The 17,240-nt window shown below is 52.7% G+C and overlaps 1 protein-coding gene across 2 annotated transcripts; it reads right to left on the bottom strand.

The window, feature by feature from the left end:
• Positions 1-564: 564 nt before the first annotated feature.
• On the bottom strand, positions 565-15,320 carry Clk3 (CDC like kinase 3). 2 transcript variants are annotated; one of them, XM_028774393.1, is made up of 13 exons: positions 14,505-15,320; positions 10,817-10,968; positions 9,934-10,150; positions 7,733-7,829; positions 7,390-7,456; positions 5,135-5,251; positions 4,455-4,621; positions 3,345-3,439; positions 3,118-3,247; positions 2,515-2,597; positions 2,004-2,083; positions 1,629-1,719; positions 565-978 (listed from the first exon to the last, which is right to left on the bottom strand). In XM_028774393.1, the coding sequence occupies exons 1-13, from the start codon at positions 14,952-14,954 to the stop codon at positions 802-804; spliced, it is 1,923 nt and encodes a 640-aa protein (XP_028630226.1). In that variant the 5' UTR covers positions 14,955-15,320; the 3' UTR covers positions 565-801. The 2 variants fall into 2 exon arrangements, with proteins under 2 accessions (XP_028630226.1, XP_028630227.1); XM_028774394.1 differs by lacking the exon at positions 14,505-15,320 and adding an exon at positions 13,188-13,385.
• Positions 15,321-17,240: the final 1,920 nt, after the last annotated feature.

Here is a 17,240-nt window from a genome sequence, read left to right on the forward strand (position 1 = left end):
GGGAATGCTGCTTCTTTAGTTCCTAGGCACCTACCCTGATCACTGGGATTGTTGGGTATGGGTATGTAAATAGTGACATGACAGCTGAGGCATAACCAGATTCTGTTTGGTTAGCTGTAGTGAGCTATGTCCCTTGAAATGAAAATGCAAGAACCTTTCTAGGTCTGGCAAGTCCCCTGGGGCCAAAACTCTACCAAACCCTAGAGCAGTGCTTCCCAAACTGCCAAAGGCTCTGACCTTAAAATTGCTTTCATTGCTGCTTCCTAACAGTTTACTAATATTATGTACATCATAGTGCAAGGATGTTTTACTGTGCTCTTAGGTGACCCCTGTGAAAGGGCTGTTCAGTCCCCACAGGGGTTATCTATCACCCACAGGTTGAGAACCGCTGCCCTAGAGAGATGTTGCAACTTCTAGCTTACTCATTGGCTTGCCTTTCTGTGTCTGGCCCAATCCACACTTAGCTTTTTCCACAAGCTGAGCTGCTAAGAAAGACTTTATTAATAAGTCAGTCAGCGTAGGGAGAAGGCAGGAGCCTGGAGATGGACACACCGGTACCAGGGGTTACAAACAGTAAGAAACACTTTATTATAACTTTACAACATATAAATAGCTTGGGTCCGATCTGTGCTTCCTGGCGGCAGCTGGGCACCACACCCCCGATCCCTCGCAGGCTCCTGCCTCCTTCACATTGCACTGTTCATCGGTGGCTCTGGCTCTGAGGCCAGTGGGAGAGGCTGGAGAAAAGGGGCCAGCAGCCCAGTCCAGCTCCCCAACTCTTCCTGTGCTGGCCTGCACCTGTCATCTGCTGGGGTTACGGCTGCTGTGGAAGGACCGCTCCTCAGGGGTCAGGCCAGCAAAGAAGGGGTGCAGCAAGGCTTCTGCCAGTGTGATGCGCTGAGCTGGGTCGAACTCTAACATCCTCCTCATCAGGTCAAACAGCTGCACATGCTCCAGGGAGTCCTGGAGCATGTAACTCTGCTCAAGGACACAAGGTGCCTCAGTTTGACGGCAGGGTTGTGGGAAGCCACCGCAGTCCCCTTGCCTCTGGGATGCCTTGCTGGAATGGGTTGTGGAGGCAATGATGCCTCCTTGGAGGACTACTTCTGCCTTCCAGGACAGAACAGCCGCTCCTTTCCTTTCATGCTCAGAACTTAGGCTACCGGGTGGGATCTTGATGGGTTGGTGCCTCTACCCCACATGCAAAGTTCTGATGGGTGGGGAGAAATCACCTCTGCAAAATGCACTTGTCCAGGTACCAAATTACAGTTGACAGGCCTCCTTTGGCCACATCTAGGTCTTCCCTCCCCCTTGCCTCAGTCCTGCCTAGTTCTTCCCAAAATTCAGAGAAGAGAGAGGGACAGGAAATAGCAGTCTGACAGCTGGGTCTTCTGGCTTTTTTCCCTATTACATTCTCAGCCACCCTGTGGACAGGGGCAGGGCTAAGGGCCCCTCAGGGGCAGCACGCAGAAAGCCTCACTGCCAGTACCCAGTAGTCTTGGGTGCTGCCTCACAGAGAACTGAGACGATCAGGCAGCTGTTGGCTGCCCATCCTGTCTCTGCTGCTTGTTTGCCCAATGCCTGGGGTCTCCTTGGCATGAGCTGAGCTGGGGGAGCCAGAAACTGACCTTCAGAGGTTTGCAGTTCTCCTTCACATACCGCCCATCAGAGCTGTTCTCATCCCAAACCAGGCCCCCTTTGTAGAAATATTTCTGCTTCCTGGAAAGTCAAGGGGGAGGAGAAAGGGAAGTCAAAGAGTAGAAGCCCTTAAGGTCTAGGGTTAGGTGGGAAGTGGGAAAAGGTGGCTTCTGTCAGTCTTCAAGTAGCAACAGGGCCAGAAAAGAGGTATGGACCTGACCTAGTACATGGAGGCAATAGCTTTTACCAGACTGGCTTGAGAGACACACAGTAAAGGCTATGTATGTAGCAGCTTGGAGAACCACAGAGGACTTGGCAAGGGCTGTATCTTGGTGCCCTGCTGATCCAGAGCCATGGAGACTTACCTGGTACGGTGGATCATGTGTGATGGGATGGGTCCTAGGATCTTCTCCATCATAACCAAGTGTTCTCTATTTTCATGGGTCTGCAGAAGACCAGGGACAGAGCAAGTAGGAATTAGGCCCAAAACCTCTGCTCACTTTGGGAGAATAAAGCATGAGGAAAGATCAAGAGTTCTCCCTGCTCCAGGAGAGGAAAACCCAACTTAGTGGCAGCCCATAGGCCTAAACCAGGGCCACGCTCATGCTCTTCAACCCCACAGGTGGACCTGGCTGGCTACTGGCCTACCAGGTTGGTTCTTCATGCAAAAGGATACCTATGATATGCCCTTGCCCAGACGAATCTTTCTGTACCCAGCCGTGTCCTTGATGACATCTTCCCTGCCTGCTTTAGACTCTCCAACTGAGTCCTTCCCCTTAAAAACTAGACTCATATCATAGGGATGGAAGACATCAATTCCTCAACCACACAGCTTCCTGCCCACGTACCCTGCAATCCACCAATGCAGTACTATACCTGGAAGAGTGTAAAGCCACGGTAGTACTCAAAGAGAATGCAGCCGATACTCCAGACATCACAGGGCTGTGCCCAGCCGAGCTCTGTAAGCCAAGATGGTAAGATATGAGACCCAACATCCCAAATTCCTAGGAAGCTACAAGTCTGGCTGGCAGACTCTTACCCAAGCCCCACCAACAAAGCTGTTTCTGACTAAGACTAAGTTTACCTCATCTCAAGTATTGTCTAGGCCTGGATAGCAGATTGATGGATACTGTTCACCACCACTTGCCTCATTTTCAAACCAGGTCTTGAGTAGCCCAGGGCTGGCCTTAACTGATCTGTTCTGCCTCTACCTATTACAGGTGTTTGCCACCACATCCAGCTATTCATTTTGTTAAAGAGGTATTTATATATACAGTGTTCTGCATCCTGCAGGCTAAAAGAGAGCACCAGATCTCCTTCTGCGATCATAAGCCACCATGTGGTGGTTGGGGATTGAACTCGGAACCTCTGGAAGAGCAGCTAATGCTCTTAACCTCTGAGCTATCCCTCCAGCCCCTCAACTATTCATTTTGATAACTGCCCAGTGTAAACGAGATTGAAGGCCATGGAGCCACTCACCTAGGATCACCTCAGGTGGGCGGTAGTGACGGGTGGCCACAATGGTGGTGTGATGTTCATGATCAAATGTGGCACTGCCAAAGTCGGCCACTCGGATGCTGGTATTCTTCACTGACTTCTCCTCGCAGCTCTGAAGGCAAGGCATGCCACCTAGGTCAGTCTGCTCAGGTAGACGACCTACCTTAGAGCAGGGCCACTCTCTTGCCCACCCAGTCAGTGCTGTCTACCTTGTGCTCATTGTAGAGGGTTTCAAACTCAGAATTCACAAACAAGATGTTCTCTGGCTTCAAGTCTGTGTGGGTCAGCTGGTTCTCATGTAGAACTAGGAGAGGGAGAAGCACATATTGAGACCCTAGGCTTGCCCACCAGTTCTAGGCCCTAGCCTTTCCCAGCTTTCAAGAGCTCTGTGAAACCTCATAAGCATTCAGAAGGCAGGGATGGAAGGAGTGTTTTCCATAAAAAAAAAAAACAAAACAAAAAAAAAAAAAACCTCTACCACTCTACAGAGGCAAAGCCTTGCCATCTCACTGAAGCTGCAGCATGGGTAAATCCTTTTCCTCAGCACTAGCTATCTAACAGACCTCACAACACCAAAGGGATGACTGTATCACACAGGGATCACATGCCTATGAAGGAACGCCTACCGACACTCTGTGTCACTGGCATTCCCTACCACTCATTACGCTTCAACCTCAAGGTTCTCACTTGGCCTGTAAGATCCTCACAGCACCATGACCCCACCTGAGCCAGCACACACTGCAGCATGTCCCTTCTCCACTGGAGTGAGTCAGCACACCCCAGACCCTTGCAGAGCTGTGTCCTCTACTGGTTGGGGTTCTTTTCCCATCACATATTCAGGCCCTGCACATCTCAGTTCTAAACCTTTTACTTGTCACCTCCCAAGCTGCCTTTCAACCTAAGTTCTACAGTGGCACCATCGAAGCTGCTCTTCAGGGCTGGGGACAGACGGGTGATGGAGGTGTCTGAGAGCAAGACCTGAGAATCTGTCAGGTCCACCTTCTACCTTTTTCTCCTTTCTATAAAGGGGAAGGCAGTGTTAATAGCTAGGAGGCCACTTCTAGAGTACTTTCCTGTTTTCCTAAACTGGGGAAGAGCCTGGTCCGTGAAGTCCCTCTAGGGGACTCAAGCTTTCCCATCCTTTGCACTATAACTCCTATCTGAAGGCAGAAGGACCTTTCAGCCAGAGGCTTTAGGCCTGTGAGACCTTGCAGAATGACCAACAGTATGCTGGAGGACAGCAAGACCACCAGCTGACTTTTCTTTCCGGGGGGGGGGGGGGGAAGCACTCCATGCACCAACCAACAATGACCACTTACATCTAAGGGCATGACAGAGCTGGTAGGCCATGTGCCGGACATGTGGTAGGGGATAAGGCTGGAAGTTGTTCTCCTTCAGGAACTCAAAGGTGTTCTTGCCCAGGAGCTCAAAGGCGATGCACATATGACCATGGAAGTTGAACCAGTCAGACATCAGGACACAAAGGCTAAAGGAAAAGGACAGCTGGTGTTCAAGATCTGCCTCACCTGATCCCCCCAAAAAGGCCATTGTTCTACAAACCAAGATAAAAGGCAAGCCTCAGAACCAGAGCATGTGTCTCAATCCACTATCACACATAGGAGGTCTAAGCAAGGACTGCACTTCCTGTTGTGTGGAGAGGCTACATTTTGATCCCAGCTCACCCATGGCACCCAGGGTGAGCAGCTCTGACAGTTACTGAGGGGCAGATAGAATTGCACCAGTACAGTGCAGGCCTTCTTTAAGCGTCCCCAGCCTGTTAAGTCCCTTAACTCATAAATGCAAGGCTTGGGCTACTTCAGAACACAAAGCCAGGCAGGGCCTCAAGTCCAAAGGTTCTTTACAGAAAGAACGCCTGTCAAACTCCCTGAGTACTGCACCAAATTTGGGGACACTGATATGTCCCAGGGAGTCCAAGCAGCTGGAACTAGAGAATGCCACCCCACTGAGTGACGCCTGACCACTCTTTGCAGATACTCACAACTTATTTTCTTTGTCTTTCTCCTTGATTTTCTTGAGAACATTAATTTCTAGACGAGCAGCCTCCCGGTACTTTCCCACATTACGGATGATCTTCAGGGCAACCTGTGACTTCCCTCTATAGAGCAGGAAAGAAAAAAAGGTTCCCATAAGCCAAGTGCCCAGTTCCCTTCTCCTCCCTGAAACCCAGGAACTCATAACAAACCCCACTACATAAACCACAAGTCCTAAGACTGTGTTCATACTTGAGGTCCAGCCTCTTGAAAGCAACAGCAGACCTCTGCTCACCGTACAACCTTCCCTGGCATCTATACGGGTAGTCTAGGCTTTCAAGTTGTTATGTGCATTCAGGATCTTGGGAACTTCCAGCATCCCAAGGAAGAATCCAGACAGAGGAGTTGAGGTAATCCTGACCACCCGCAATCCCTGGAAGCTTACCTGACAACCTACTCTGTAGGCCAAGCTTTCCTGACCTGGGCAGTAGTGAGACTAAACAAGCAGTTAGGGACTTGTAGTGGAATTTTCCTTGGAAGCTTGGGCCACTCCTATACTACACCTTAATCTAGGTCCTTTCCCCCAACTATCCAACTGCCTCAGAATTTATCACCAGCCACAGAGGGCTCAAAACTCTTTGTCAGTGTCCCAGGAGAGTTCCTGCAGTTGTTGCTCTACCCTTTATACTCCACTCCCACTCCAGGAGGCCATTTGCAGGATGTGAGCAGACAAGGAAACCTGTCAGGCTAGGTTCCCAAGACTTGCCAAAGAAAGTTAGGACTGAGATACCAATGGAGACCTGAAATGAGGTGGTCCTGGCCCACCAGGGTGTATCCTCTGATACCTCAAGGGTTGGCCTTGATACTGGGAACAAGTTCATCAGCCTACAAGCAAAGACAGCTTCTTCAGAATGCCTTGTTTGCTAACCCTCATTTTTTTTTCCTGGTTTCTTTAAAGATATATGTAACTTATTTCAAAAGAAGCCCCTGCCGGGGCCACCTCCACTGGTCCTGCACTGACTCCCTTTGCATTTCCCTTAAAAGACCCAGGACCTTGTCTGTCTTCTAGTGACTTCAGAGACTCATTTCCTACCCCTAGCTACTCCAAGAGGGACAGCTCACAGTATAGCTGTCTTCCTAGGTCAGAGTTCTTGGTCACAGGACAGTGCGTATGTGTCTCTTTATACTCATTCTAGGTTCATGATATTTGAAAGAAGTTTGTCAGTCACATTAGCACTTCATCTCATAGCTGAGGGAATAGCTGACTTTGGGTCCAATGGTCTTTTCTGAGTAGCTCACTTAATGTGGGAAACCAAGAACAGCGGGCCAGCTGTGCCTCAGTGGCTGAGGTGTAACTTGGGCAACTCCAGAGCATCTTCATACTTCATCTCTGAAGCAGTGACTAGCATAGCTCACATGAGGATACCAGTGCTCTGTAGCTAACGCACTAATGCAACTAGAGGTTATTAAGGCAGGAACACAGCCGGCTCCCCAGAGGCTGCCTCACTAACTTACAGCTACAGGGAAGGAAGCAAAGACTCTAGTCTGCCAGATGATAAGGGGTGAGTGTGTTACTGCTAGGACTGGAGAGTATGACTGGGCTTCAGCAGAATGACACAGGTGCTGCCTTCCCAAATCTACATAGACTATCCATGACCCCAGCCACACTGGGGTAGGTAGGAGCTGTTTGGTAGAAAGGCCAAAGTGTCATTTTCCTCAGCTGGGATCTCTCAGGCAGACATGGGAAGGGCGAAGGCACTATCAGGCCAAGCCAGCAGCATTCTCAACCTTCTGGCCAAGAGGAGAGGCCATTACTTCAGACTTCTGAAACAAGGTCTTATCTGTAACATAGATGTAACTCATTTCAAGAGAAGCCCCTGGCCTACTGGCAGAGCTGAGGTCCACCTCCACTGGCCTTGCATGGATGTCCTTGGAATTCTTTAATGGTTACCAGGACCTTATATGTACCTTTTTCTCTGCCCAAGAAACCAGAAAAATGGATGAGGCCCGGCCAAAAATCTCCAAAAGCTCATGAGATGCCGCCCTAGACCACATATCTAACGCCACAGCTCAGAAATGGGTAACCGGGGAAGAGGGCACACGAGCCAAAAGTTCCTGTAGGGATATCATGTGCCTGTGAGATCCCAAGAGTGTCTCCCTTATTTCGTGAGATCAGCAAACCCAACACACAGCCAGCAATAGCACTACCCTCCAAAAATAGCTGCAGCAGGTCTTCCTCGGATGTTCGCGCCAGCATGCTCACCTGGCATGGTCCAAGCACTCCACCACCTTGCCAAAGGTGCCTTCACCCAGGTTCCCCACGATCTCATCTGTGAGAAAGAAGAAGCTGGGCATGAGAGTCCGAAGGGTGGGAGGGTGGCGGCTCCTGCAAGTTCACAGCATTCAAATCCTCAAAAACAACAAAGGTTCTTGCTCACTGCTACACTCTTTAAAACACAAGTTGCTAGTGTCTGTGTCATTCAGGCAATTACTGGTGGCCCCACTAAGGCGCCACGCGCACTAGAGGCCCCTCCGCGCAGGAGAGGTCTCATCTAACAAGGGGGGTAGAAAGTAGAGAGGTAAAGTTTTACGAAAGGTGGCTGTACATCGCTCTTGGAGCCAATCGCCGATCCGGCACACCAGGTGGCCCTCCTTGTCATCTTCCACACTCCGGCTGCTGCGCTTACTGCTCTGTTGGCTTCTCTGCATGCACCGCCCCCCGAAACGCCATCCGACCAATCGCATGGTAGGCGGTTCCGATTGACAGATTGAGGTGTCAGTCAAAGGCAGAGGTGGAGACGGTGAGGAGCCGGTGGGTTGGTTGGTTGGATTTTCCAGATCCCAGCATTTCATAAGGCACACAGCATATATAACGATAGGGATATTGCAAGGGACACGTCAAGACACAAACTGACTTCAAAACAGAAAAGCAAAAACAGCTACAGGTATGTAAGAAAACTCGGACATTATCTCTAAGAAGAGTGCCACAAATGCTCAGAAAGATGTCCAGCCTCTGACAGAGGGGCCAGGCCCCGAGGACAGCCACAGCCCTGACTCCCTCCTCTTCTAAGTCTCCCCCTCCCTGACCCTCCCATGACTCTGGCCAGAGCTGAAGACAGCGCAAAAAAGGCAGCTGGCCCAACCTGCGTCCAACCTTCTGGACCGGTTGTAGGCTATCCTGGCTTCAGCAGCAACAGTATGCTCAGCCTTTCTTTGCCTGCCTCTGCTGGCCCACACAGCCTTAAACATGTTCAACAGCTGCCACGTAGAACCAAGCTACTACCTGCCCCCATATGACATCCTTGGCCAGACTTAACCAACTACCAGAAACAGACTTATGCCAGCAGCCCTCCTGCCACCAGACTCCAGCGGGAAATGAACCTGGCTGAGATCCTTTGGGCCAGCCGACCTTCAGGCCTCAAGCCAACTCCTGACCTGGCCTTAGGACTTATGCCACTCCTAAGCCAGACCCATCCCACAACGACAGAGGGCACCAAAAATAAGCAGAGCACCAGACTTGCACCGCCATCCAGTGGCAGCATATGGCACTGTGTGAGGCCACAGGCCATGCTTGATTCACCTGCCAGAGTCAACCTTCAACTCACGCCACTCAAGTCACAGCGCTGGGCAGAGAAGATACCTCCACCAAACCCACCACTAAGAGGCCTCTTGACCAGCAGGAGGACAACACGGGAGAACAAACAGAAGAAGAGAAGACAGCACATAACCTTGGAAACACAAGTGACTTTTCTTTCCACGGGATTGAGTACAGTGTGGGCTCTTGGTCTATTCAACACACCACCCTAGAATGCTGGCCAACCTCTGCTCTCTAAGCGGCCTGCAACAAGGTGAGGCCTGGGACCTCACCCGCAGACAGCTGCCTCTCCTTACCATAAGAAACCCACCTACAAAAGACCAAGGCAGAAGAGAGTCTGGCTGGAGGTCAGAAGAGAAGCTCCCAATCTGAGCTGACTGACAGGGCACAGTAATGTGCTCTTAGAGACCAGCAACTTGGAAAGGGAAACACAGAAGTTCAAGACCCACATCAAAAAAGAACGAGCTAGGAAGCCAGGCAGTGGTGCCTAGCACTCAGGAAGTAGAGGGAAAAGGATCACAAGTTTTAGGCTAGCCTGAAATATGTAAGACTTTCAAAAATAAAGAGGAGGTATAGGGAATGGGTGTGACACAGTTCAGTAGGAGAGTACCTGCTAAGTATAGATGGGCCCTGGGCTGGACTCCCAGCATTTAAAAAAGAAAAAGAAAACTGCCTGGTAAAGTGTCCCTTTTTTATTGGGTAATGCAGCAGACTTTGGTCCTCTGGGAGAGGAGGGCAGTGGAGATGAGGCTGCGAGGTGGTACAGTCCACACGCATCAAAACACTTAGCTATGGGCAGGACTGATGGGGAAAAGACGGGGTATGAAAAAGACCAGGCCATACAGCCCCAAACCACAAACCAACAATCTTAGTCCCAGTCCTGAGAAGTGTGTCCCAATCACGTGTCCCATGGAGCCTGAGTCTGGAGTCGTGGGTAGGTACAGACAGGCTGGAAACCAGCCGACGCCGGAGCCAAAGCCCCTACAGTTGCCACTGGCAAGGGGCCAGAAGATGGAGGGCATAACATCCTCGCTCAGTCCTGTACCAGACAGCACACACGCACATGCACACGCACACACACATCTCTTGTGTACCCACAATGGGGTATGTACACGGGGTTGCCAGTACTCACCCAGACCAGCTAGCCTGAGAGAAGGCGAGAAAGAGGTGAGGCCTTTAGGCCCCTATTAGCACACTCTGGCCACCACTCACCGAGGAGGCGCTGCTACAAGACCTGGTACGACGTTTGTGACAGTGGTGGGCATGCTTGCGGGTACGGTACGGCCCCCTCTCTCGTGACCGTCTCCGATGTCGAGAACGTGAAGACCCATAGCAGTCCTCTCCAAAGGATGGGCTCCGCTCTTCACACCGGTAAGTATCGCTGTCACGGTGTTCCCGGTACCTCCGCTGGTAGGATATACGATCATGGCTGCCAAGAGGGGTGAGCAACACGAGTCAAGAAGGGCCCTACTAGCCAGGTTCCTGCCAGCATGCAACAGGCCTTTGGCAGGGCCCCTGCAAAGGCTCTCCAGGAAAGCCTGTTAGAGCTGAAGTATCCAGGCTGAGGGGGAGTGAACAGGGGAGAAGGTACAAAGGTACCGAGCTTATGCCCCAGAACCTTGGGTAATGACAGTGACCCTCCAGCGTCAGAGAGGAAAGAAGGAGAAGAGGAAGGGGAGCACAGGAAGGCCTCCAAGAGTAGCAGAGTTGACCTGGCACTACAACTGTGTCTGGTACGACTGTAACTTTGGTCTGGGAACTTAGATAGGACTTGGGACCAGTCTTTCACGGCTAGGATGATGTTCCTACTTCCACTGAGGAAGGCTCAAGGGTAGGGGACTGACCTAGAAAATACAGAGGGAGAAAGACCACTCTGTGATAAAGAAAAAAAAAGGTAACAAGGAAAGTAACTTCTGCTGAGGCCAGGAAAAGGAAGTAAGGATAGGCAAGGATCCCAAAGAAGTCGAGGCAAGAAACTATGGGGAGCAGAGCAGAAGCAGCCATCTACAGGAACCTGAAACCATCAGAGCCTCTGAGCCATTTTGCTCATCTAGCTAAGGAAAGTAGTGTTTCTTCCAACCCAGACTCCACTCACCTTCTGGACCGTGATCTCCGTGGCGGAGGCTCCCTTCGGGATGGGTAGCGTAGTCGACCTTCATGCTCTCGACTGTAAGACCGCCTCCTCTTCCAGCGGTAGCTCAGGTATGGATCAGGCTCTGGGGAACGGTATCGCTTACAGTGATGCATCTAGGCCACAAGAAAGAGAAAGCCCTGCTCAACACACAGCTCACTGCTTCCAGCCACAGGGCTGCCTGCTGCAGCCAGGTGCTCCTCAAGAAGAGGCCCATTGTTCTGTTTAGGGGCAGCCCCTCCCAGGGGTTTATGAAGTAAAGAAGAACTCTGAGGTCACAGTGACAGAACAGCAGACAATGGATGGATGACTCCCTCCTTTGCCAAGTCCCTCTCCAGCATGGCCTAGGAGCCTAAACACTTGAGCTGTGTAAGTCAGGGCCAGATACAGAAGTAGATAGAGTAGGATGCTGAGCACTGCCACAGAGATGCCAAGGACAGGCGGAAAGGACAGCCATTTGCTCCATTCCTTCATGCCTATGGGATCCTATAACCTCAATGTTCTAGAAGCCTGAAGCTAATGAACTGGTGGCACAGAGCCAGTGTACTAAACTGAAACTTGCCTGGCTAAAGCAATGAACTGGACTCAACTCAAAAGAAACCCAAAACTCTTCAGTCAGTGAAACCACAGTAGAAATGAGAACTCTGACCCTTGAGCAAAGACACAATGTCTCACCAATATTCCCTACCTCTACCAGTTTCCAGCCAAGTGGGCCCAGGGCCCAGAAGGCCTGCCTAGCTCTTACTGACCCATCCACACTCAGCCCAGGAAGGTGCCACAATCCTCAGGGAATCTAAGCTTCTTGCCTGAGGCACATGTTAGTAGTCCTCAGACCAACCAGAGTCCTATGCCAGGTGTTTCCTCTCTCATCAACAGCCATCCCTTCTAGCTCCTCCTACTACACACACACACACACACTCCCCCCCTCACACACACACCTCTCTCTTCCCTCCCTCCTCTCTCTCTCTCTCTCTCTCTCTCTCTCTCTCTCTCTCTCTCTCTCTCGGAGCAAAGCTGTAAGTCTACACTGGGAAGTAGGACAAGTATTCCTTAGCCACTGAGCACTTAGGTCCAATACAAGAGACTCCCGAGTGGGATCAGTAATGAGAGAGATGGCTACATGAGTCTGGCACCGTTTGCATCCATATCCAGTCCCTTCCTATCTTCTCCACCAGATGGCCAGACGTGAGAGCACAGCTTGTTTGCTTCCCAAGCCTTCAATTGCTCACACCCAACCTCTAGTAGTGCATATTCCTAGGCTTGCCTGGCCAAGCACCTTTTAAACAAATCCATCAAGGCTGCTCCATCTCACTAGCACAGTCCAAAGATGAAAAAGGTACTTATGTGTGAGCAGGACGAGAAGGCAATTTATCTAAACCTCTGGGAGCCTCTGGGAACCCTAAGAAAGGCACTGCCATCTATCTTCCCACTAGCAACCCACCGTCTGAAAAGTCTGGGCACCCAGAAAGCCTTGATGATAAACACTACATAAAATCAGCAGACTTGCTGTTTTCCCAACCATCTGAATGTCCTCCCAACCCCATTATCTCACGGCAGGTGCTCAAGCTATGGCCTGAACGCAGTATCTCATGTCTCCCCTAACTGACCCAAAAGACATCCTACTGGCCTCAGCACACTTCTTCCCAAAAGGCTAGTGGGCCTGCCCATCTTCACCAGGCAGAGAGCAACCTAAGCATCAGATTATCTGGAGGATGTGGTAACGTGGTCTAATCTACAGCAGGCCAAAATTCTCCTTCTGGGACCTAGATGGATTTCTATGCGCACATATGTCTACTTGAGTGGAAAGTCACAGCTTCAGAGTCCAATGCCAACCTGACCCACAGCACTACCGCTTCACTGTTTGCCTTTGGGCAAGTCAGTAAACCACTCTGAGCTTCAGCCTCCTCTTGAAACAAGAGAACAATAATCTCTTACAGGCTCTGTAAGAATTAAATATGTCTGCCCTATAAAGTCAAAAGCCTAGCACCGGTTTGGGCCCTAGAAGTACTAAAGACAGCCTTTCATGGCCGGGCGGTGGTGGCGCACGCTTTTAATCCCAGCACTTGGGAGGCAGAGGCAGGCGAATTTCTGAGTTCGAGGCCAGCCTGGTCTACAGAGTGAGCTCCAGGACAGCCCGGGCTATACAGAGAAACCCTGTCTCGAAAAACCAAAAAAAAAAAAAAAAAAGAAAGAAAGACAGCCTTTCATTAGCACTGAGAAGGTTCAGGGTAACACTCAGGGCTATGTTGAATGCCTTAATTTATAATTCCTTGCAAGGGACCGGTAGGAAGTTTTGGCAGGAAACCATGAACTGGAGCCCAGTGCTGCCACTTACTGGTCCTGTGGCCTTATACAAGTCACTCTAGACCTCAGTTGTCATGCCTGAAAAATGAAGATAACACCTTTCAGACTGGCAAAGATAGCCAAGTATTTTGGCCATGAGGTACCACACACACAGGCAGTAATGGAGATATCTCCCTTGCAACGCATCCAAGCAGGTGAGAAATGGGAAACACCAGGTGGCTCACGTCACCCTCCCAGCCAGGTCTTTTGAGCCTACTTCCTCACAAATTCCCTGTTTCCTTGAGACCTCAGCAGAGAAGCTTTTTAAAACTTAAGGGCCACAATTATGCTTTGGGAGTCTCTGCTCTGCACAATGAAGGAAAAGGCAATGTGACCAACGAAACCAATCTAAGGATGCCAGCTTTTCTCTGAGCACAAGCCTCTCTGGCTTCTCATTTGCTGTTCCTGGCTAGAGAACCGGGCTAACAAGAAGAGCAGCCAGCCAGGTCAGCGGCTGCCCTCCCGGATTCCTGCCACCCAAGCGACCCATGGTTATTTTTGGCTGGCAGTGCCCCACCACTGCAACCTCAAACCTGCCACCTCGCAAGCTGCGGCTGCCACCGGGCAAAACGCTCCTCCTTTTCAAGGGCACGGAGGAGGGAAGCTGGAAGGCCGCCAACTCCGCCAGGATGGGGGCTAGACTCAGGCAATTCCCACCCAAGCATCAGGGCACCCGCACCCGGAACTAAAGCATAGAGGCTCCCGACCGGACCGAGGAGCAGCCTGGACATTTGTACTCCTGGCTTGGTCTGGCCCATTCTCCGGGACGGAGCCGTTCCATCATAACAAAACACAGAGGGGGCCGGCGGCCCGCACTCGAGTCCCTTCCTTCTGCCCGGATCCCAGGGATCTCAGAGCCCCGTTCCCCGTAACCACCAAGGGAAGACCCGGCGACCAAAGGGATGGCCAGCCTGGGCCAGAATCAAACTCCAGGCGGCGCGCGAAAGAGGTCTGCGGGCTAAGCCTCGAGCTCGGGGCAGGGAAAGCCTTTCCAGGATAGCCTAGGTCGGACACGACCCCAGCCTGCGGGCCGGCGCCGGGCCCAAAGTAGATCCTCCCAGATGGCTCCGAGGCCTCTGGAGCTCCGCCTCCAACACCGCGGGAACCAGAAAAGGGGTCTGCAGTGACCGCCCTCCGGGAGAGAGGCGGCGGGTCAGGGGTGAGAGGTCGGGACCGCGGCCTGACGTGGGCCGAAGAGGGAAACAGGTACATGCCGAGACCCGACCGGGTGCCAAGGTACCCGTACCAGCTTGGCCGTCCCCACCGACTCACCCCAGCCGCCCGGCCGCGGGCCCGGGCCCACACTCACCGTCTCCCAGGCTCCGGCTGCGGCTAGGCCCCACTCCCCACTCCGAGCGCCTCTTCCGCTTCCGGCTCTGGCCTCCGCCCGTGGCAGCACCGCCCCCTCGCGTGACGCAGCCGTCGGCGGCCCGGGCTCGACCCGGCCCAGAGGCCTGACCGCTCTAGCCCCCAACTCGCAGACTCTGGGGGACTGGCCTGCCCCACCAGGGTCCGGGCCGCATCGGTGGAGGTCTCTTCCGGGAGGTCCCGGGAGCAGCCTCGGGCCGCGGCCTGCACCTCTCCGTGCCGTGGTGCACGTAGGCCCCCGAGGCCGCATCGGTGCGCGGCTGCGACCGCGGTCTGAGGCCGGCTCTGGGCCTAAAGGAGGAACCCACCGGACTGCCAGGCTGGGGCCGCTTCCCCGCCGCGGCCCAGCTGTGCTCACCAGCCTCTTCCTGCGCGCGGAGAGGACCGGCATTGTTCTCCCGGGGCCCGGGAGGGCGCTAGAGACGAAGGCGGTCGGTGCGCCCGGGCAGAGGAAGGCGGGCGCGACTCCGCTTGCGCGCAAGAAGCAAACGACACATTCTGCTCTCGGCTTGTGCGGGTTTTTTGAAAGTCTTGGCGCCACGCCCCAGCTCGCTTGAGCTTGACGAGCAGTCTCCGGGAAGATCTCCCACGAGCCTCGGTGGTGGGGTCTGATGGCGAGGACGTCCCCCTTCCCTTGAACACCTCAGAGCGTCTTGCTGTCAATCAGCAGGGCTGCTGGGCTAGGAAACCCGCGCCACACAAAAGCCCCGCGCCGAGCCGCGCCGCGCTCCCGCTCTGCCACTCGGGTCACTCGGCCAGTCCTTTTGCTGCGGCATCGGACGTGAGGCACCCGGTCTAGACCCCTCCCACCTACTGTCCAACGCTTTGTTGTGGCAGGATCATGAGGTCTTATTATTTTTTTTCGAAGGGTATACAAGTCGCAGTCCTTTGGTAGAACCTCGCTTTGACAGCGTCCCCGCCCCAGCGCGTCGCGCAGCCAAGCGGGCGGGTGCGGCGCCTAATTGCCCCACGCCACGCGAGGTCCGTGAGGCTGCGGCGGCCTGCCAGGGCGGGGCATAGCTTTAGGATCTTGCTGACTCAGTGGGGACCGCCAGGGTTTCCCCGGTGCCCCCTCCCCTTACACGATACGCGCTGTCGCTCCCGAGCCCAAATGCAGTGCTGAAGCTGTCTTTGGAGACCTTTGCCTCTGGTTCTGACGTAATGGCCCAGCATCTTCATCACCACCCAAGTAAACAACAGTGTCTGAGTTTAAAAGCTGGGTGACTATGTTTGCTAACGCAAACTCAAACTGACCCCATAGTCACCTTCCAACCACTCAGACATTCAACAGCCATTTCAACTGCTTCTGCCCCTGGGTCCTACCCCATTGGTTTCCAGCCTAGGAGGCAAAGATTAAAATATCCAGGCATCACAAGATGCAGCTCCCACCTAGCCAGGCCCACACTGACAGAATTTGATTCATTCACAGGTTTCTGTGGTGTCTCCACCTCCCACCAATGCTACCCACCCATGTTTCCATGGCTACGGGAAAACAGTATCCTCCAGTTTAAGACCGACATCCTCAAAAAGTGCCTGTCTCCTGCCCTACCCCAAGCGTCAGAAATGGGATGGTTTAGGCAGTCTTGCTGCCTACCCTCCTACATGAAAAATCTAGGCGATCTATCCGCAGCCCGCGGCCCCTCTACAGAGAGGACCTCTTGCTGACGATAATACAGGAGTTGTCTCCTAGCCCTGTCCTCTCTCTCCAGAGGCTGCAGCTTGGCCTTCCTCCTTGATGGTCTCCCATTAGACCTTCGTCCTCTTGTCTCTCTTCATAAAACCTAGCAGAAGGAAAGAATTGGTCCTGAAGTAGGGTTAGGTTGACTGGCTTCTCCCTATATACACATTTCATCTCTCCAGTACTCTGTTGAGAAGAAACTCGGACCAGCTCCTCCACCCCATGCCCATCCCTGCGCTCCCCCAAAAGGAGGCTTGCTGCTCACCTACTGCTCCCAGGCACCCCACTCCCCAGCCTGTGCCCTGTGCCATCAAGCCTTTGCTGTGAGTCATCCTTTGCAGCATGACTCCAGGGCACCCAGGCGATGCCCCGTCCTGCCTTTACCCAACACCTACAGCTTCTATTGCTCCTACCTTTCTCTTTCGTCCCAGGTTCGTGGGCCCCAGTGCCCTCTCATCTGTCTGCCCTTGAATTCTCCTCTGCCATATCCAGCTTTGTCCTGCCTAGAGTGGATTGATGTACATTGGAGACTCAGCTCTAAGGCCACCTTCCTGGAAAGCATCCTGGGAGAGGTCAGGTTCCTCTCCGTGCCGTGATGTCACCCTCTCTTGGCTCTCACCCAACACTCTGGCTTAGAATGATCCTCTTAAAACAAGTTCAGCGCCGGGCGGTGGTGGTACACGCCTTTAATCCCAGCACTTGGGAGGCAGAGGCAGGCAGATTTCTGAGTTCCAGGCCAGCCTGGTCTACAGAGTGAGTTCCAGGACAGCCAGGACTACATAGTGAAACCCTGTCTCGAAAAACCAAAAAACAAAACAAAAAACAAAAACAAAAAACAAGTTCAGCACAGCTCTGCTTCTCAAAGAGGACAAGAAGCATCCTAACTCTGGAAGCTCTGGAAGCCTCGCTTCCTCTTGGGCCTAGTTAAGGTGGACTTGTGGGTGCTATGCCAGAGTGTAGGGTCAGTCCTCACAGTCTGTTTAGAGCTGACTTGGGTGG

This window comes from Grammomys surdaster, unplaced genomic scaffold (genome assembly GCF_004785775.1).
Source record: "Grammomys surdaster isolate TR1022 unplaced genomic scaffold, NIH_TR_1.0 241, whole genome shotgun sequence".
NCBI lineage: Eukaryota > Metazoa > Chordata > Mammalia > Rodentia > Muridae > Grammomys > Grammomys surdaster.